The 19,816-nt window shown below is 36.2% G+C and overlaps 1 protein-coding gene across 9 annotated transcripts in view; it reads left to right on the top strand.

Moving 5' to 3' along the window:
- Positions 1–19,816, top strand: part of ppp1r12b (protein phosphatase 1, regulatory subunit 12B) — an 81,954-nt gene that overhangs the window by 35,995 nt on the left and 26,143 nt on the right. For 3 of the 9 annotated variants that reach the window (XM_087306551.1, XM_087306552.1, XM_087306549.1), the window contains exon 1: positions 4,082–4,500. The exons of the other annotated variants lie outside the window; for them this stretch is intronic. In XM_087306551.1, the coding sequence (XP_087162677.1) occupies positions 4,396–4,500 (105 nt within the window). In that variant the 5' untranslated portion in view covers positions 4,082–4,395. Of the gene's footprint in view, positions 1–4,081; positions 4,501–19,816 lie in introns of those variants that run through there. 9 annotated transcript variants of the gene reach the window in all.

Below are 19,816 nucleotides of genomic sequence, written 5' to 3'. Positions count from 1 at the left end.
AACTTCCTGCTGAAAATGTAAGATGTGGAAATTTAACAATAGTAGTTTAACAACCTGTTCTTGATTATTAAACTACTGTAAATAACTTCCCATTCCCAGGTCATTATGGTGTTAAATATTAAACCTAATATCAGAGGAGATGTGAAGTTAAGAAAGGTCCGAGTAACACGCTTATTGCCAAACTGCAAGAAAAAAACAGGTTAAGATGTGACATCTGTATGTGTATAGCTGTCTTTACCATAAAGTGTTAGTTCACTCTAAATGAAATATTATGTTATAATTATTCACCCTCATGTCAATCCATATGTCCTATGCAGTGTTTGTGCATGCGTGCAATATACTGAAACTGAGGAAAAGAAACAAACATCTTTGTTAAATAAAGATGTTGTTTTATGAGAAAAATAAAGCTTGACAGCTTGAAAGTATTCAGTTTAAACCAATGAAAGGCTTTATCCTGTTTTAAGGATGTTATTTTGGTACCTTTCTGAAAGTTTTTTTTAAAGATATCTGTTTCTATAGAGGAATTACTATGCTTGTAAACATTCAGGATGTGCGCACAGCGACGTAGCAAAAAAAACAGGATCGCTAGCATTTACAGCGAGGGAATCACATCCGATGCGATACAGAGTTTGTTGTTGTCTTAGAAATAAGTTATATTGATTTACATATTATATATATTATTTACATAATGCTTTCAGTATATTATAACAGCTTGTCACCCAGTGAATCAGCACAGTGAATCAGAAATAAAGTGAGCAGCGTTCGTCGGTCCATTTGCTATAGCACCCTCCCAATGGATATTGGATAAGACAAAATGGCCAAGCATCCAGCTCCAAATATACAACCTCATTGAAGCTCCAAGTGTTTTAACAAGATGGAAGTTAAAGGCCTAAAAGTCTTTGGATACCAACAATTTTATTCTGTGTGATCATGTGCAAGAAATATTGTTCCATGATTAACAGATTCAAAACATTGTAGTGCTAAACACCGAGGTTCTGCCTAGCCAAAGACAAGGAAAGAAGACGGAGCCATACAAGGCCTGGGTAATCATCAACAAGCAAAACTACTTCATTCTGACAGCCAACTACACCTGTACGACAGTGTATGTGAACTTACACATAGAGGTAAAGTTGGTGTTATATTTTCACATTCGGACATTCTCCTTAATAATATAATTTCATAAAAGTATTATTTGCAAACTCTAAATAGCGAAATCATATTAGTAGACAATGACTATCAAAGAACAACATTGTTCACAGTTGAATAAACAGTGTTATTGTTGTTTTCAAGTCACACTTGCAGGTTATTTTAGATGGAATATTCAAAGTGCCTTGGTAAACAATATAGAGAGTGTGTCACAAGTTGTCACTGAATGAATGTTCTGAATGTTATTAAGTTTACCTTAATAATTTACACTTCCACATTTCATTCTTAGCATTTTTAGCATTATTTTGCTAATGCAAATGCGCATAAAAAAACAGTTGATGGAAACGCCATGATGCGCATAAATTTTGAAAATGCGCATAAAAAAATGCGCCTAACTGGGTAGGATAAACTTTTTATTCGATAAAAAAAGATGCGCATAAACTGCGATAGAAACACTTTTACCGCACAAACTCCAGCATGCGCATTAAAAAAGGTCATGTGATTTTGTTAAAAGAAATCATGTGATGCTTAAAAAGTGTGTGAATGGATAAAACGTAATAATAACATATTTCAGTATTATTGTTATTATATTATTAATGACCTCCAGAATCAAGAGCGCCTGTGCTCCGCGTCTGACACCTTCAAACGTTCATATATATATATATATATATATATATATATATATATATATATATATATATATATATATATATATATATATATATATATATATAAAACCCTGTGCATTTATGAAGTGTGCTTCACATACAGTTGAAGTCAGAATTATTAGCCCCCCTTTCATTATTTTTCTTTTTTAAATATTTCCCAAATGGTGTTTAACAGAGCTTCACAGATTTTCACAGTATGTCTGATAATATTTTTCCTTCTGGAGAAAGTCTAATTTGTTTTAATTCGGCTTGAATAAAAGCAGTTTTACATTTTTTTAAACACCATTTTAAGGTCAATATTATTAGCCCCTTTATTAAGCTATATTTTTTTCGATAGTCAACAGAACAAACCATCATTATACAATACCTTGCCTAATTACCCTAACATGCCTAGTTAACCTTATTAACCTAGTTAAGGCTTTAAATGTCACTTTAAGCTGTATAGAAGTGTCTTGAAAAATATCTAGTAAAATATTATTTACTGTCATGGCAAAGATAAAATAAACCAGTTATTAGAAATTAGTTATTTAAACTATTATGTTTAGAAATGCGTTGAAAAAAAACTTCTCTCTGTTAAAAAGAATTGGTGAAAAAAAATAAACAGGGGGTCTAATAATTCAAGGGGGCTAATAATTTAAATTTAATTTAAATTTAAATAATTTTTTTTTTAATTAGAATATGCAAAAATCATACAAATACAAGAAAACATCAACAGATAACAAATACAAAGCAACAAAACAAAAAACAAAACAAAAACATCAACAATATAGTCATGTACTGGTATGTGTGTGAGTGTGTGCGTGTGAGTGTGTGTATGCATGTAAAGGTAACTTGGTGGACAGGTCAGAGTACATACATTAGGAACAATAACAGTCAATAAATGAAGCAAGTGTCACAGATATAGATAAAACATATAGAAAGAAACCAGTCAGAGGTAGGGAGTAACAACAATGCCTATTAATGTATGATAGTAAATATGAGAGTAAAAAGAGAGAAAGGACAACAGTAATAACTGACAACAATAATAATAAATAACAAGTGCTACACCAACTACAGAAAGTTACTTATATTACAAATACTACTGCTTCTACTACAGCCACAACCACAACTATTACTACTAACGTGTCTACTAATACTGATACTACTACAATGACTACCACTACTGATACTACTATAGCGTTTGCTACAACTAATACAACAATGTCTACTGCGACTACTACTACTACTACTACTACTACCACTACTACTAATAGTTAATAGGGGGCTAATAATTCTGACTTCAACTGTAGGTGAGTGGGTTTAACAAACCACCTGTAGAAACACTCTTCTTGTTGAATCACTAAATGCCTCTTCAATCGCAAGTTGCTTCGAACAAAAGCATCTGCTAAATCAGTGGTTCTCAAAGTGGGGGTCGGGACCCCTTGAGGGGTCACGGAACAATGAAGGGGGGTCGCCTGGTGATTTCCAAAAATCTACTTATTATTATTAGGCCATAAGAATTACCATATTTTATCCATAACCAACTGAAGAGAAAAAAATCGTTTATAGTTACTATAGTAGCTTATTTACTAGTTCTATTGGATTGCGACCCCTGGGGTAAATACATTATATTAAAGACAGAAGCGTCAGATGCAGCAGATTGATTTTATAACACCAGGTTAAACTTTCTGGCCCATTTACAGCACTGACATACATTAAAAAAAATTAAACGAAGAATAGACTTTTGTCTATTGGTGTGTGTGTGCGCCATTGCATGCAAGTTTTCTGTATTTATAACCACCTCAGAGGATATTGGGGGTCGCGAGTCACTGGTATTGTTATTTTAGGGGTCGCGTGCTGAAAAGTTTGGGAACCCCTGTGCTAAATGACTGAATGTAAAGCCATACAAACTCAGAATGACATAAGAGTGAGTATATGATAGCTTTTACAGAATTGGGTCAGCTATCCGTTGAAACACTTTAACTCACACAAAGTTAAAGTAACTTGTATATATTGAATATAATAGTGAACTGAAGCACCTGGTACTGAGCAGACGGAATGAGAACCAACAAGCGAAAATACTTTATGAAGATTTATGAAGAGAGAGACTGTGCATGTGTGTGTTAGAGAGAGAGAGCGAGAGCGACGGGTCTGAGTGGGACCGAATGAAGACAGTTTTGTTCTCTCAGTGTTTGTGTGCAGTGATTGTAAGTGGACAGAACAGCGAGGGAGGGCGTTCAGTGTGCTGTAAAGTTAAGAAAGGACCGTCCTCTCCTTATTTAGCTCTCATTGTGCGTCTATGAATGAGCCCAGAGGAACTGCGACTGTTGTTTATGTGTTTTATGAGGGAGGGAGTGGGACAGAAATAGAGACAGATAGAGGGAGTGGAGATCGTGAAGCCCAGAGGTGCTTTCAATTGTTTTGATTTTGCTCTGCTGCCTGAGGAGGAACTTAAACACACATCGGCTGTCAGTCTTTGGACACTCTTGCTTGTGTTTGCACCTGTTGAGCAGATCTGCTTCAGTCGTCCAGCAGTTATGGCCGCTTTGTGAAAGCCACATCTATCAGGGATCTTCTGCTGTTCTTCTTCCAGAGGAGAGAAATGTCATCGCTCTATTCGCGCAGTAAGGATCTTTCCTCTCGCTCCAGAAAGTCTCTGTCGGACTCGCCACCCTCCTCTCCATCGCCCAGCACCAAAACCTTCAGAGTAAGAGCCAGCTGTGTTTGCTTAGTGCCTGTCACAATAACACACACATGTATCTAAATAGGCAGTATTGTGTTGGATGTGATGTAACTGTGTCACTGAAGGACACAAATGTTCTCGTGTTTACATGAATGACTGGCTTTTTAAAAGTCTTGTGCTTGTTTGTTTATTTTCGGGGCTTACAGTGGAGTCCCAAAGTCCACACTGGAAATCTGGGAATTTTTTTTTTCATTTAAACCTGAGCTGGAGTGGTTTCAGGGAAGGAAATGAATGCATCTGAAATGTCAGATTGCGTATTATAAACGAGCACATTTTTGACTCAGATGATAGGAATATTTGTACAGATTTATCCCTTCTTCTGAAGCTGAAGATGCTCCTTGAATGATCTTAAATCATATTTAAGGTCATCAGCTTTTACTCACATTTATGGAGCTGGAATGCTGCTGTCAGTAACCCTGTATAAAATAATCACAAAGATAGTTTATTTTTTAACAGAATAATAGTTTATTTTTTTAACAGTTTTGTACCTAAAACATAATGTAAAATAGAAGATATAAAATGTATATATTTTGATAAAATGTAGATGAGCAAATTATATTTAGTTTAACAATAATTAACAAAAACCTTATTAGATTTTCAAGTTTAGATCTAGAACATTCAATGATATGTTAAAAGACTTATTTTTCATAAATAATCATGTTAATCATCTTTATTATTTGCCAATATTCTTTAAAGCATAGTTTTACCAATGTTTTTTCTTTTTTAAATATTTCCCAAATGATGTTTAACAGCGCAAGGAAATGTTCACAGTCTGATAATAGCCATTTAAAGGTCAAAATTGTTAAGCCCTATAAGCTATTTAATATGCTTTCGATAGTCTACTAAACAAACCATCATTATACAATAACTTACCTGCCTAGTTAACCTTAACCTAGTTAAGCCCTTTAAATGACACTTTAAGCAGAATACTAGTGTCTTGAAAAATATCTAGTCAAATATCATTTACTGACAGTATGACAAAGATAAAATAAATCAATTATTTCTTTTTTTAATAATTCCCAAATGATGTTTAACAGAGCAAGGGAATTTTCACAGTATGTCTGATAATATTTTTATTTTATATTAGTTTTATTTTTGCTAGAATACATTTTTTAAAATTTTTATTAGTTTTATTTTCGCTAGAATTTAAAAAAAAAAACTATTTTAAGGTCAAAACTATTAGCCCCTTTATGTTATGTATTTCAACAGAACAAACCATTGTTATTGAATAACTTGCCTAAGTACCCTAACCTGCCTAGTAAACCTAATTAACTTAGTTAAGCCTTTAAATGTCACTTTAAGCTGTAGAAGTGTCTTGAAAAATATCTAGTCAAATATTATTTACTGTCATCATGGCAAAGATAAAATAAATCAGTTGTTAGAAATGAGTTATTAAAACTATTATGATTAAAAATATGTTTGAAAAAATCTTCTCTCCGTTAAACAGAAATTGGGAAAAAAATAAAAAGGGGGCTATTAATTTAGGGAGTTTAATAATTCTGAGTTCAATTGTATATACATACAGTATGAAGCTGTGAGGATGATTCTTTCAACATATTAAATGTTAATTTTTATTTAAAACTGTAGTTTTTCCACAAAAAATGAACCCTCATCATCATATCTGAGACATTTTTATACAAAAAAATTTAATTCTATAAAAATAAACCAGATGCAGACAGAAAGTATGAGGCAGATTTTGTTCAACAGTTCTAAATAATGTTTTTATTAGTAACTTTCAGTAAGGAAAAAACACTACAAAAGCTGTCACTGGAGTGAAAACCTTTTCAATGATACACCTTTATACATTGTTTACCACAGGTGACTGTCTGTTAGGACTATTTGACAGGATCTTGTCTCAATGACAGCTTTTGAACCCTGTTTTTGATTTTGAGTGTATATACTAAAGTTACACAAGTTACATTTCAGCAAGAAAATAAAAGCATTTTTGTATGGTTGTTTTTGAGCTGATAAGGCGGTGTTGTTGTGCTTTGACATCAGTGAGTGAACAGAGCCTCAGTGTCTGTGATGTAAACAATGTTTCAGGATGTAGGAGGACTGATTGCCCTCCGTCACGCTTCACCCAGTTTTTAAATTACTCTGGCCGTGTCCCACAGTGCTTTGCTAATAATTATTTCAGAGCATAAACAGTTTGCAGTGTTTTCAGGAAACACAAAAGACTTATTAAAAATGTTTATCATACTCCTATAATCAGTTGTTTGTTTGTTCCTGGAAAATAATCGAGATTATAAACTAACAGTAAACTGTAAAAAATGTTTTTTGCTAATTGAAATCAAATAAAGATTATTTTTATAACTAATTTTATTTATTTATTACCTAAACATATGTTATATCAGCCTGAGAAAAAATTGTATGTGTGTATATATATATATATATATATATATATATATATATATATATATATACACACACAAAATCACAAAACATATTTGCGAGGTAGCGCAAAAACCTATACTTATATATATAAACTATATATATATTTTCCTATTACTGTTTTTTTCTCCCACGCATTCCACCCCCCCACTCAGTTTTTTTTTTATCCCACACATTTTTTTCCATTCTATCACATCCCTTTCGGGTCTCCGTACATTTGCATGTGTTCTAAAGGCATTATTTTGCGACAGTGTGAGAAATGTTTTGAACTCATCATGTGTTTGTTTTTGTAAACGGGGTTGGGACTGTATTACCAGGCATTAATACAATATTTCTGTTCAGAGCTGAGGTCAAATAAGCCAACACTGCAGCCAGATTATCCACTGTTTCCTCTTATTAGATTTAAACACCTTCCCTGGTGTTCATAAAACAGAACCAGTTTGGGCCAAATCTCTTACTGTATGTGTATAAAGTTTCTTTCTTTCATTTTCCAGCAGGAATTGATTTTCTTTTCTTGTAATTTGACAATATTATTGTCAAATGTGACCCTGGACCACAAAGTCATAAGTGTCTATTTTTGGAAATTGACATTTGATTTAAGTTTATGTTATAAAAAAAAAAAAATTGAGATCTGGAATCCGAGATTTCCAAAAAATTTGAATTTTAAAAATTAGAATAAAAAAAAATTAGTCTTTAAAGTTGTCCAGATGAACTTCTAAGCAATACATTTAACTATTTATTAATTAAATAATTAATTAATAATTAAATTTCTGTTTTGATATAAACTCACCGGCCACTTTATTAGGTACACCTGACTAGTACCGGTAGTACTAGTAGATTAGTAGGCAGGAGGTGCACCCAGCGTGGTTTTCTGTTGCTGTAGTCCATCCACCTCAAGGTTGGACATGTTGTTCATTCTCTGTGATGCTCTTCTGCATACCTCAGTCATAATGAGTGGTTACTTGAGTTACAGTTGCATTTCTATCAGCTCAAACCAGTCTGACCATTCTCCTCTGACATCTGGATATTTTCCTTTTTTCAGACCATTCTCTGTAAACTCTAGAGATGGTTGTTTGTGAAAATCCCAGTAGATCAGCAGTTTCTGAAATACTCAGACCAGCCCGTCTTGCACCAACAACCTTGCCACGTTCAAAGTCACTTAAATGAAATTTCTTCCCCATTCTGATGCTTGGTTTTACCTGCAGCAGATCGTCTTGACCATGTCTACATGCCTAAATGCAATGAGTTGATGCAATGTGATTGGCTGATTAGAAATTTGCATTAACGAGCAATAAATAAAGTGACTGGTGAGCGTATTTACATTAGGAAATGTACAAAATATATTTACTGAACATAATCTTTACTTAAGGGCGACGCAGTGGCGCAGTAGATAGTTCTGCCGCCTCACAGCAAGAAGGTCGCTGGTTCGAGCCTCGGCTGGGTCAGTTGGCGTTTCTGTGTGGAGTTTGCATGTTCTCCTTGCGTTCGCGTGGGTTTCCTCCGGGTGCTCCGGTTTCCCCCACAGTCCAAAGACATGCAGTACAGGTATGTTAGGTAAGCTAAATTGTCCGTAGTGTATGAGTGTGAATGAGTGTGTATGGATGTTTCCCAGAGATGGGTTGCAGCTGGAAGGGCATCCGCTGCGTAAAACGTGCTGGATAAGTTGGCGGTTCATTCCGCTGTGGCGACCCCGGATTAATAAGCGGACTAAGCCGAAAAGAAAATGAATGAATGAATGAATGAATGATATTTACTTACTATTCGAATGATATTTGGTATAAAAAAGAAAAATAAATTATTCAAACTCATACAATATTGTTTTGACTATTGCCAAAAATATACCTGTTTAATATAATATAAGATTTTGTGGTCCAGGGTCACACTTTTAGGGTGCTTTCACAACCTGCCTTATTTAGTTCGATTGAATCGCACTAGAGTTCGTTTCCCCTTTTGGTGCGGTTCGTTTGGGCAAGTGAGAATGCAGCAATCGTACTCGAGTGCGCACCAAAAGCGGACCAAATAACCTTTCAAACGAACCCTGGAGCGGTTCGTTTGTGGTGAGAATATGATCCGTACTAAAACAGGTCTAACCGCAAAAAGTACTGTGCGTTTTGACTAATTCAGCTGCCGTAGGCCGATGCGCTGTGCATTATGGGATATGGAGGACAAATATTTGTTGACAGCGCTTTACCAACAGAGAGAGAGGAGAAAACATTACCTGATGGATCGTTGGTAATATTTACTCAAGATGACCATGTTGCAGTTTAGCTAAATTAATTCACGTCTTCTCCTGAAGTGACGAGCGATGCATTAAACACTGTTTTCCAGCCGCGGCTGCGCTTCATTTTCGTAATGTATAGTTTGACTAAAGCAGGGATACAATCAGCCAGCGCAGTCGTCCCTCCAGAGTAAAAGGTTTTGTTTACCTGCGGGAGTTCACTGGCATTTTCCCGCACGTGAATTCTGACCAATCAATAAGCAGTTTAGGAAATATGTTCAACAACATCTGGCCAATGAGAGATGTGGATTTTGTCAGATGACTGCATTTTGGTTCATTTCAACTGGTTCGGACCAAAGCCAGCAGTGTGGTGTGAAAACGACCCAAAGACGGCAGAAGATGCAACAATGTATCATTTATTACCCTTGGTCCAGACCAAATGAAGCGAACTACAGATGTGAAAGCACCCTTAGTCAAGTTTAATCAATTTTTGTGTGCAACAAGAAACAATGATGGACCTCTAATAAAAAAAGGCCAGTCCTACACATTACAGCACTAAGTGTATAAATGGTTCCATGTGGTTTGCAAATGCCGTTATGCATTTCATCACACTCGCTATTTAAACATCACCAGAGCAATCCAGGATGTACACTTGCTTAATGAGTTGATCCTCAAACGGCATTTGTTGAAGCAATTGCTATTACAGATTTTCTTTTGGCTGCCGTTTTCGAAACCCTAATAAACAAACAAGCCCGTGAAGGCCATGTTGACATGTGGAGACTGTGTTTACTTCAACGAAAAGATGCCCATAAAATCAGCAGGTGCCGCCGCTGCTCTGTCTTTGTGAAGGTAATGCCAGTGGAATGAAGGAGGGCCAGACTGACATTATAGTCCAACGCACTTGCAAGCTTTTCAAGTTATCCATTGTTTTTCTAACATACGCTAGATGGACATCTTTTCATTGTCTAACATTGTCTTTTAACAAAGAATTTCCACATTTGTAAAAATCTTTCAGTGTGAACAAAACCAGTTGAGCTTGCATACTGCTTGTCTTTGAACTGATTAGGAAACTGGAGCACTGGGAGGAAGACCCACGCAAACACGGGGAGAACATGCAAACTCCACACAGAAATACCAACTGGTCCAGCCGGGACTCGAACCAGCGACCTTTTTGCTGTGAGGCGACAGTCCTAACCACTAAGCCACCGTTGCGTATCATAATAATAAAAAAGCTGGATATCAAAGCATCTGTCACAAAACTACTAAACATAAAATAAATAAATGGAAAACCAGTAGTTATGAACTCAGCTGCTTTGTTGAAACAAAACATAACAAAAACAAAGCATCTGCCACAATAATGAAAAGAGCACCATACATTCCAATTAGTTTCTGCCCACCACTGGTCTGCTTACTGTTTCAGAGGTTTCATGTTGAGTGATCGTAACGGCAGCCTCGCCACAAAATAAGACAAGATTAGCTGAAGAAAATGCTCATGACGTTTTATGTTTCCTGTAATCATAACAGAGCTTTTTCTTCCCATCAACAAAGCTGCACATGTGGGCTTGAAGTTTCCATGACGGGGAGGCCGGAACGCGTGAGGTCTCTTTGGGAGCGAAAGTTAAAGAGAGCAAAAGAATAAACACATGTGTTTAGTTTTTAAGTGGTCTTCTAAACCAAGTTTATGAAGGACTTTTTACCCCAAACAACAGAATACAGGCTCATAAACTGACAAAGGCATCAGAGTGTGTGAGAGCAGTTCTTTTAAAAGGAATTACTCTCATAAATATAATGTGAATTATGTCATTTACTTGCCTTTATGTACACACACACTTTGCCTTTTATGTACACACACAATATTTATTTGATTTTATTTAGTTACTTAGTTAAGGTAACATAGCATAACATAAGTAAACAAAACAAACAAATACTGTATATACTTTAGTTCCTTACTTTACTTGCCTTACGTACTGTGCTTACTTTACTTACTTTACTCACTTACTTACCTACTTTACTTACAGTTGAAGTCAGAATTATTACGCGTTTATTTTTTTATTTCTGTTAATGGAGAGCAGATGTTTACAATATATTTCTAAACATATTAGTTTTAATAACTTAATTCTAATAACTGATTTATTTTTTTTCCGATGATGACAGTAAATAATATTTTACTAGATATTTTTCGAGACACTTTTATACAGCTTAAAGTGACATGTAAAGGCTTCACAAGGTTAATTCGGTCAGGCAGGTTAGGGTAATTAGGCAATTGATGGTTTGTTCTGTAGACTATCAAAAAAAATACAGCTCAAAGCGGCTAATAATTTTGACCTTAAAATGGTTTTTAAAAAAAATTTAAAACTACTTTTATTCTAGCCGAAATAAAACAAATAAGACTTTTTTTTTTCCAGAAGAAATAAATTATACTGTGAAAATTTCCTGAACGTGTTAAACATCATTTAACAATATTTAAAATAGAAAAAAAATCTAATGGGGGCTTAAAAACCATACACCATAGCCAATCGACTAAACCAAATGATCACCCAAGACAACCTTAGTTTACACTTCTCACATGGTGACAAGCAGGGGAGTTCTCGAGACTTACCTGAGCTCATACTCCCCTCTCGCCCTTCTAATGAGAGGGAGCCCCAGGCTCGAGGATATTACAAGCTCAGGGCTCTCTCCCAGGACAGCATGCTAATTACGCTTTATTAAATATCAGTTAAGTGTGAACTCTTGAAATAATCATTGCTTATAATTTATCGGTTTGACATTGCAGCCTGCCAGTATCTATGTGAAATATATTCAAACGAACATCCATATATATGAAGAGTAACACTGGTTTATTTAACAAATGCTTGGCTGGTTAGTGTGACCACAGCAAACTAACTAAACACAACAAATTCTACAACATTTTATCTGATGTCACATTTAAACAGACATTAGCTGAGCTCTTCCTCTGGAGAATTTTCAGCATTTAGTGATTGATTATTGACTCCTTTACTAGATGATGGGGATTGCTTTACTAGTCTCCCAAAACTTGCATATTTAAGTTTACTTAACTTGCCAGTTTGATAGATTATACTTTAATTGATCAGTTCTCTCTATCTGTGTGTGTGTGTGTGTGTGTGTAATTATATATTATAAAAAAATGTTTTAAGGTAAATAAATAGCCATTTATTCCCATTATAGAATAAATATTTAAAAGATTAATTGTGATTTTGAGCTTACTATACTTGAAATCTTAAGTTTATGCATTTTCGTTGGATATTAGTTAAACTAGCTAATAATTTTTAGGTGACAGGACTAAAATGCTACATTTTAAGTAATTAGATTGTTTGAGTAAGGACAACATTAGGGTTTACAGTGTTGTGTATTTTATAATATTTCAAAATAATACTATTAATATTACTGAATAAAACATTTTGTAAAAAATCAGGAATGGATTATTTAAAGAATAAAATTCTCTCTTAGGGCTCTATTTTTAAGGAAATAGACACAAAGTCTAAAGGCCCTATCATACACCCAGCGCAATGCGCGGCGCAATTGGTGTTTGCTAGTTTTAGCTCGGCTCAAGAGTCATTTTGACGTTTTGCACCACGCTGTTTAAATAGCAAATGCATTTGCGCTCATATGTGCGCCCATAGGCGTTCTGGTCAAAAAAAGGAGGTGTGTTACAACGCATTGCTGGCGCGTTGCTATTTTTAAGGATCTAAAATAGACTGCACAATAGAGCAGCTGAGGGGAGGTCTAAATTCGAGCGCAAAGCGAGTTAGTTGTGCGCCTCGCGTACACATTGCTTTATACACGTACAGCAATACGCAAATATCTTTACAAATGAAAAAGAATTAAAGGAATAATATATTTTATCATTTATATATTCTAGTCTACATAAATAGAAAAACCAGCCTCCATGCCTTCTTCATCTCGGGAGACTTTTTTAGTTTATTCATGACAATTTGCTTTTGTATTATTATTATTATTATTATTATTATTATTAGCTATATTATTTATTATATGCATATTTATATTTGTTTTATTAAAAACAAGCTTAGATTTGCCCACCTGTCAAGTTTTATATCATATGGAGGATAGCATGTGTATTAGGATATAACTTTACAACACACTTCGTTATTACTGTTCATTTATTCGTTTGCTGGAAATTAGAACAGAATTTAGAAATAGTTTTGAAACAAATAAATAAATAAATGAAATTAATTATGTATAGGCTAATTGATGTCGTTTTTCTATTGACAAGAACAACATGTTCCCCTATTCACGAAAGTGAAAGTGAAAGTAAAGAATGAGGAGGCTCATCTCTTATTCAGAGCTGTAGATGCTCTGTTTAACTGTTTACTCTCTAGTGAAGCATTCAGTTTTTCCACTTGCAAAGTCTGCCATATAAATAGCAAATGCGCCATGGCGAAACGCAAATGACTCTTAAAGGGAATGGGAGATGAGACTCTGATTGGTTTATTCTCAAAACACACTTATAACTCATTAAGAGAATAAGCTCAACCCTGTTAGACCATGCGCCACGGCGCAAAGTGGATTTTTCCGTCCTTAAAATAGCAAAAGTGGATTCTGACCTGCGCTTTGGAATTTGTGCATGGATCGTCAAAATAGATCCCTTAAGCACATAGCGCAAAAGCATTAAGAGCATGTCTGAATCCATTTTTGCTATTTCAAGGAGGAAAAAAAATGCTTTGAGCCTTGATCTAACAGTGTTGTGCTTATTCTCTTAATGAGTTATGGGTGTGTTTTGTGCATAACATGAATAAAAACCAATCAAAGTCTTGTCTCCCATTCCCTTTAAGATTCAGTTGCATCACGCCATGGTGCATTTGCTATTTACATGGTGACTAAGTGGAAAAACTAAACACACTTCACTAGGGAGAAAACAGTTAAACAGATTATCTAAAGCACAAGGTTAAAAAAAGCCTCCTCCATGTCCTTTTTACTTTCTTTTTACTTTACTCCTTTACTTTCGTGGATAAGGAAACGGTGTTGTACACACTCCACGGAAGACATCCATTAGCCTACATATTCAGTTTAATTGAAGTGCAAAGATTTGGGCACTTTACAATAAGGTTCATCAGTTAATGCATTTACTAACATGAACTAATCATAAACAACACATGTACAGCATTTATCAATCATGATTGAACATTTACTAATGCATTATTAACATCCAAGTCCATGCTTGTTAACATTAGTTAATGCACCATGAGTAAACATGAACTAACAATGAACTACTGTAAATGTATTGTTCACTGTTTGTTCATGTTAGTAAATGCAATAATTAACATTAACTAATGAACCTTATTGTAAAGTGTGACCAAGATTTGTTTCAAAACTATTTCTAAATTCAGTTCTAAATCCAAGTAAACAAATAAATGAACAATAAGAGTTATATGCACTTTAACACGCCTCCTTTTTGACCAGAACACCCGTAAGTTCACAAACTGGCACAAATGGATTTGCTATTTAAATAACATAATGCAAAAGGTGAAAATTAGGGTTGAAAATGGTCTGAAAATAATAACAAATCGCGCCATACAGATATTGCACCTGCCCCGGGTGTATGATAGGGCACTTAGTGTCATCTTGTTGTTTCAAATGTGTATGCCATTTCGTTTTTTCTTTTCCTTCCATCAATCAGTCAAAACAATGAGTTTTAGGGATGCAAATTAGTTTGGGGATGCATTCTTAACTTCAATGTGCTCATCTGCACTTTATAAAAATAATTAGATTCATTCATTCATTTTCCTTTGACTTACTCTCTATCTTAAAGGTCGCCACAGCGGAACGAACCGCCAACTATTCCGGCATATGTTTTACACAGCAGATACCCTTCCAGCAGCAACCCAGTACTGGGAAACACACATACAGTAGACACTCATTTCCATCTTTGGACTGTTGAGGAAACCGGAAACCCTCGCAAACATGGGAAGAACATACAAACTCCACACAGAAATGCCAACTGACCCGGTCAGGACTCGAACCAGTGACCTTCATGCTGTGAGAGACTAACCACTAATAAATAGGGGTTTCATGATTTAGATTTTTAATCGAAATCGATCGAAATTTATGCTCAGTTTCGATTATCGAATCAAAAAATAGCACCGTCGATGCTGCCACGCCCCCATGTCACGTCAGCTTGGCTTGCCAAGCGGGAAAAGAACAGGCTTGTTGAAGTACTTGTTAAACTGCAGAAGCAGGAGACCCGTCGACAGAACTTAAACCCTCTCCTCTTTCAATGAAGTCGCCGGTGTGTAAGCATTTTGGATTTCCAGTGAGTTATGTTTACAACGTTCGTGTTGTCGACAAAAAAAAACACAGTTTTGCAAGCTCTGCTATGTACGTATTACGTACGGTTTGTCCGATAGACAACACCGGCATAGCGATCCTCCGCCCGCCCCCGTTGCAAATCCGCTCGCGAAAAGTACACACTCAGGCCCTGTTTACACTGTCTTTGTTTTTAAATGGCATTTTAGAACGACAACGATTTGACATCCACAGTGGCGTGTAGCATTTCTGAGCAGCCCTCCTTCGTCACTACCTCTGAAAATGCACATCACGTGACCACACAGACACAGACACACTCACAGCCATGCGCTCGAGACAGCAGGTCCAGGCAGTCAGAAGACTGCTTCAATCTTTCACTCACTTGTATTTAGTCATTTTAGCGAACACCTCAGATACTGTTGGCTGGTTCCTGTTGGTTGTGCGTCTTTTTTACCGACGCCATTATAACGACACAGATCACTGCCTATTCACGAGTCCCGCAGAAAAAAGTGATTGACAGGTGGTAATTATGTGTGCATCTTGCCTTTATTCATTTACTGTATGATTTGTTTATGGGTAAAACAAAGACCATCCAGGTCAGGTAGTTTAAACGGTAGGCTACAAATAATTAATTGGTCATTAATTAATTCATTATTCATAATCGAAAATCAAATCGAATCGTGCCTTTAAAATCGAAAATGTAATCGAATCGAGGATTTGTAGGATCGTGACACACTTACTAATAAATAATAAGATTAAAATTTTTAATTACTTGAAAGCCCTCATATGCTCTTATATTACATGTAAAAGAACTTCCAATGAACTTTTGCTGTGTGAACTGCTCCCCTGTTCCTTATAAAGTCATCAAACAGTTGCAAACAAATGACTCTATATATTTGCTCTTAATATATATCTGGCTTATCAAGCAAACAGCGGCGGATAAGAAACAGAAGGAGAAAAGTCTTTTTTTGGACTTGTGTGTTGTAATACTCCGTTCAAATATGGCGATGCTCACTTTTTCCATTTTGCGAGCTGGCAGACGGACTAGCCGGCTCTCAAAGAGGGGGATGAAGGGATGAGGGGGAAAGAGAGGATTAAAGAGTTTGCGTATAAATACTTCAGCGTGAGCCAGATCCTGTAAATGTTACAGTTTGTGGAGTTATGGGATCAGGGTGAAGCCCGCAGCTGCATGAAGACTCTCGGTCTCTTACTGCAGACTCTATATGAGGGCTAGAACGCATGAACGCATGGAGAGTTTACCAGCAATCATGCCTTGACCTGACACTGATCCACGGACCTTTGAGGTGCGGTGAAGGTGCAGTTGTTCTGGAGCAGTAATCCAGCTTAACCCAACCAGATCCCCATTCAACCATTGCTGGAGACTTGACGGCAGATAGTGATAAAGGATGAGCTGTGCCTGCGATGCTTGTCAGATTGGGAATTTGGGACTTGAACTATCTATTAAACCTTGTAAGTGAAGCCAATGTAAAAGATACTTAAAGGAACGATCCACTATTTTTTTGGAAATAGGATGATTTTACAAGTCCCTTAGAGTTGATTTTTATTTATCCATTCAGCTGATCTTCGGTTCTGGCAGGAGCACTTTTAGCTTAGCATAAATCATTGAATGAGATTAGACCATTAGCATTTTTCTGACAATACAATGTCAAAAAAGAGTTTTGATAATTTTCCCTTTTTAAAGCTTGACTCTGCTGTAGTTATGTTGTGTACTAGGAGCGATGAAAAATTAAAAGTTGCTATTTTCTAGGTTGATATGGCTAGGAGCTATACACTCATTCTGGTGTAATAATCAAGGAACCATGACTGGTGCAGGTGCAATGTTATTAGGCAGCACAGGTATACTACTACTATTACTACTACTACTATTAATAATTCATTCATTCATTCATTCATTTATTCATTCATTCATTTTCTTTTCGGCTTAGTCCCTTTATTAATCCGGGGTCGCCTCTTCGGGAATGAATCGCCAACTTATCCTGCACATGTTTTACGCGATGACTTTCCATCTCTGGGAAACATCCACACACACTCATTCACACTTATACACTACAGACAATTTAGCCTCCTCAATTCACCTGTACCGCATGTCTTTGGACTGTGGGGGAAACCGGAGCACCCGGAGAAAACCCACGCGAACACAGGGAGAACATGCAAACTCCACACAGAAACACCAACTAACCCAGCCGAGGTTTGAACCAACGACCTTTTTGCTGTGAGGGGACAGCACTACCTACTGCACCACTGCGTCGCCTCTATTAATAATGATAATAATTCATTCATTCATTCATTCATTCATTCATTTTCCTCTGGTTTAGTGTCTGTGTCAGAGGTTTCACAGTTGAATGTACCACAAACTATTCCAGCATAAGTTTTACACAGCGGATGCCTTTCTATCCGCAACCCAGTACTGGAAAACACCCATTCACTCTCGCATTCACACACACACACACACTCATACACTAAGGCCAATTTAGTTTATTCAATTCACCTATAACGCATGTCTTTGGACTGTGGGGGAAACCGGAGCACCCTGAGGAACCCCTCGCGAACACGGGGAGAATTTGAAAATTCCACACAGAAATGCCTACTGGCCCAGCCGGGGCTCGAAACAGCCACCCTCTTGCTGTGAGGTGACAGTGCTGACTATTGAGCTGCCAATAATAATAATAATAATAATAAAAACAACAACGACAACAACAACAATGATGATAATAATAATAATAATAATAATAACAACAACAACAACAACAACAACAACAACAACAACAACAAATAATAATAATAATAATAATCATTAATATTATTTGTGTTTTTTATTTCTGGCAAATATTTAATAATAAATAAATACATTTAGAAATGATGTAAACAAAACTATAAATAATGATTAATATTATTATTAATTTTACTATTATTTATATAGCATTTTATGGCACATTAGTTTTAATAAATGATTATCACCTCCAGCTAATACTATAAATATAATAATATATAAGTTATTATGTCAACATAGGAACTATATACAATCACCAGCCACTTTTTTCCGTACACCTTTAATAGGAAACCAGTCTGAGATGATTTGCACTTTATGACATGATGCATTATCCTGCTGGAAGTACCAGAAGATGGGTACACTGTGGTCATAAAGGGATTGACATGATTAGCAACAATACTCAGGTAGGCTGTGGCATTGACACGATGCTTAATTGGTAGTAATGGGCTGAAATTGTGCTAAGAATAAATCCCCCACACCATTACACCACCACCAGCAGCCTGAACCGTTGATACAAGGCAGGATCGATCCATGCTTTCATGTTGTTTATGCCAAATTCTGCCCCTTCCGTCTGAATGCCTCAGCAGAAATCGAGACTCATTAGACCAGGCAACATTTTTCCAATCTTCTATTGTACAATTGTGGTGAGTCAGTGTGAATAGTAGCCTCAGTTTCCTGTTCTTAACTGACAGGAGTGGCACCCGGTGAAGTCGTCTGATGTTGTAGCCCATCAACCTCAAGGTTGGATGTGTTGTGCATTCAGAGATGCTCTTCTGCAGACCTCGGTTGTAACGAGTAGTTATTTGAGTTGCTGTTTCCTTTTTATCAGCTCGAACCAGTCCGGCCATTCTCCTCTCCTCTGGCATCAACAAGGCTCATTCCTGCTCACAGAAGTGCCACTCGCTTTCTCTTTTCTGGCACCAACAACCATGCCACGTTCAATTAACTTAGACCACCTTTCTTCCCCATTCTGATGCTCGGTTTGAACTGCAGCAGATGGTCTTGACCATGTCTACATGCCTAAATGCATTGAGTAGCTGCCGTGGGATCGGCTGATTAGAAATTTTTGTTAACGAGTTGGACAGGTATACCTAATAAAGTGGCCGGTGAGCGTACATAAACCATATGTGAGTACATGTATGCTTCAGTGATACAGTTATTTTCATGTTTGGACAAAAAATAAATAAATGAATGCTTGTACTGAACAATTTTTAGTGACTTTCATTTGAAGGTCAGTGTAAAGGCGACAACGTATTCCATCAATTACAACAACAATGCTGTCGCTGTTCGATTGTCATACTGTATATATTTACATGAAAGCATGCAAAACATAAACAGACCATTTGTTTATATAACGTACCTTAAAACTAATGCAAGAATTAGGTTATAGACCTAAAAAAGTTTGTAGATAATAAGCGGTACATGTGAGTGTGATCACAGTGAAACAGTGGTTTAGTGTCTGTTCTGTTCGTGCTTGTATTTGTGCTGAAGAGGTCGTTCCCATTAATCTGATTGAGTGTTATTTTTACCAGCGGGATGGAATGTAGCAGCAGCATCAGCACTGCCTTACATGGTTTACTGTGGTGAAAGTGTGCACT

This window comes from Danio rerio, chromosome 23 (assembly GCF_052040795.2).
Source record: "Danio rerio strain M-AB ecotype USA chromosome 23, GRCz13ab, whole genome shotgun sequence".
Taxonomy (NCBI): Eukaryota; Metazoa; Chordata; class Actinopteri; order Cypriniformes; family Danionidae; genus Danio; species Danio rerio.
The sequence above is the reverse complement of the archived record's forward strand: the minus strand, read 5'-3'. Positions and strand labels throughout refer to the sequence as shown.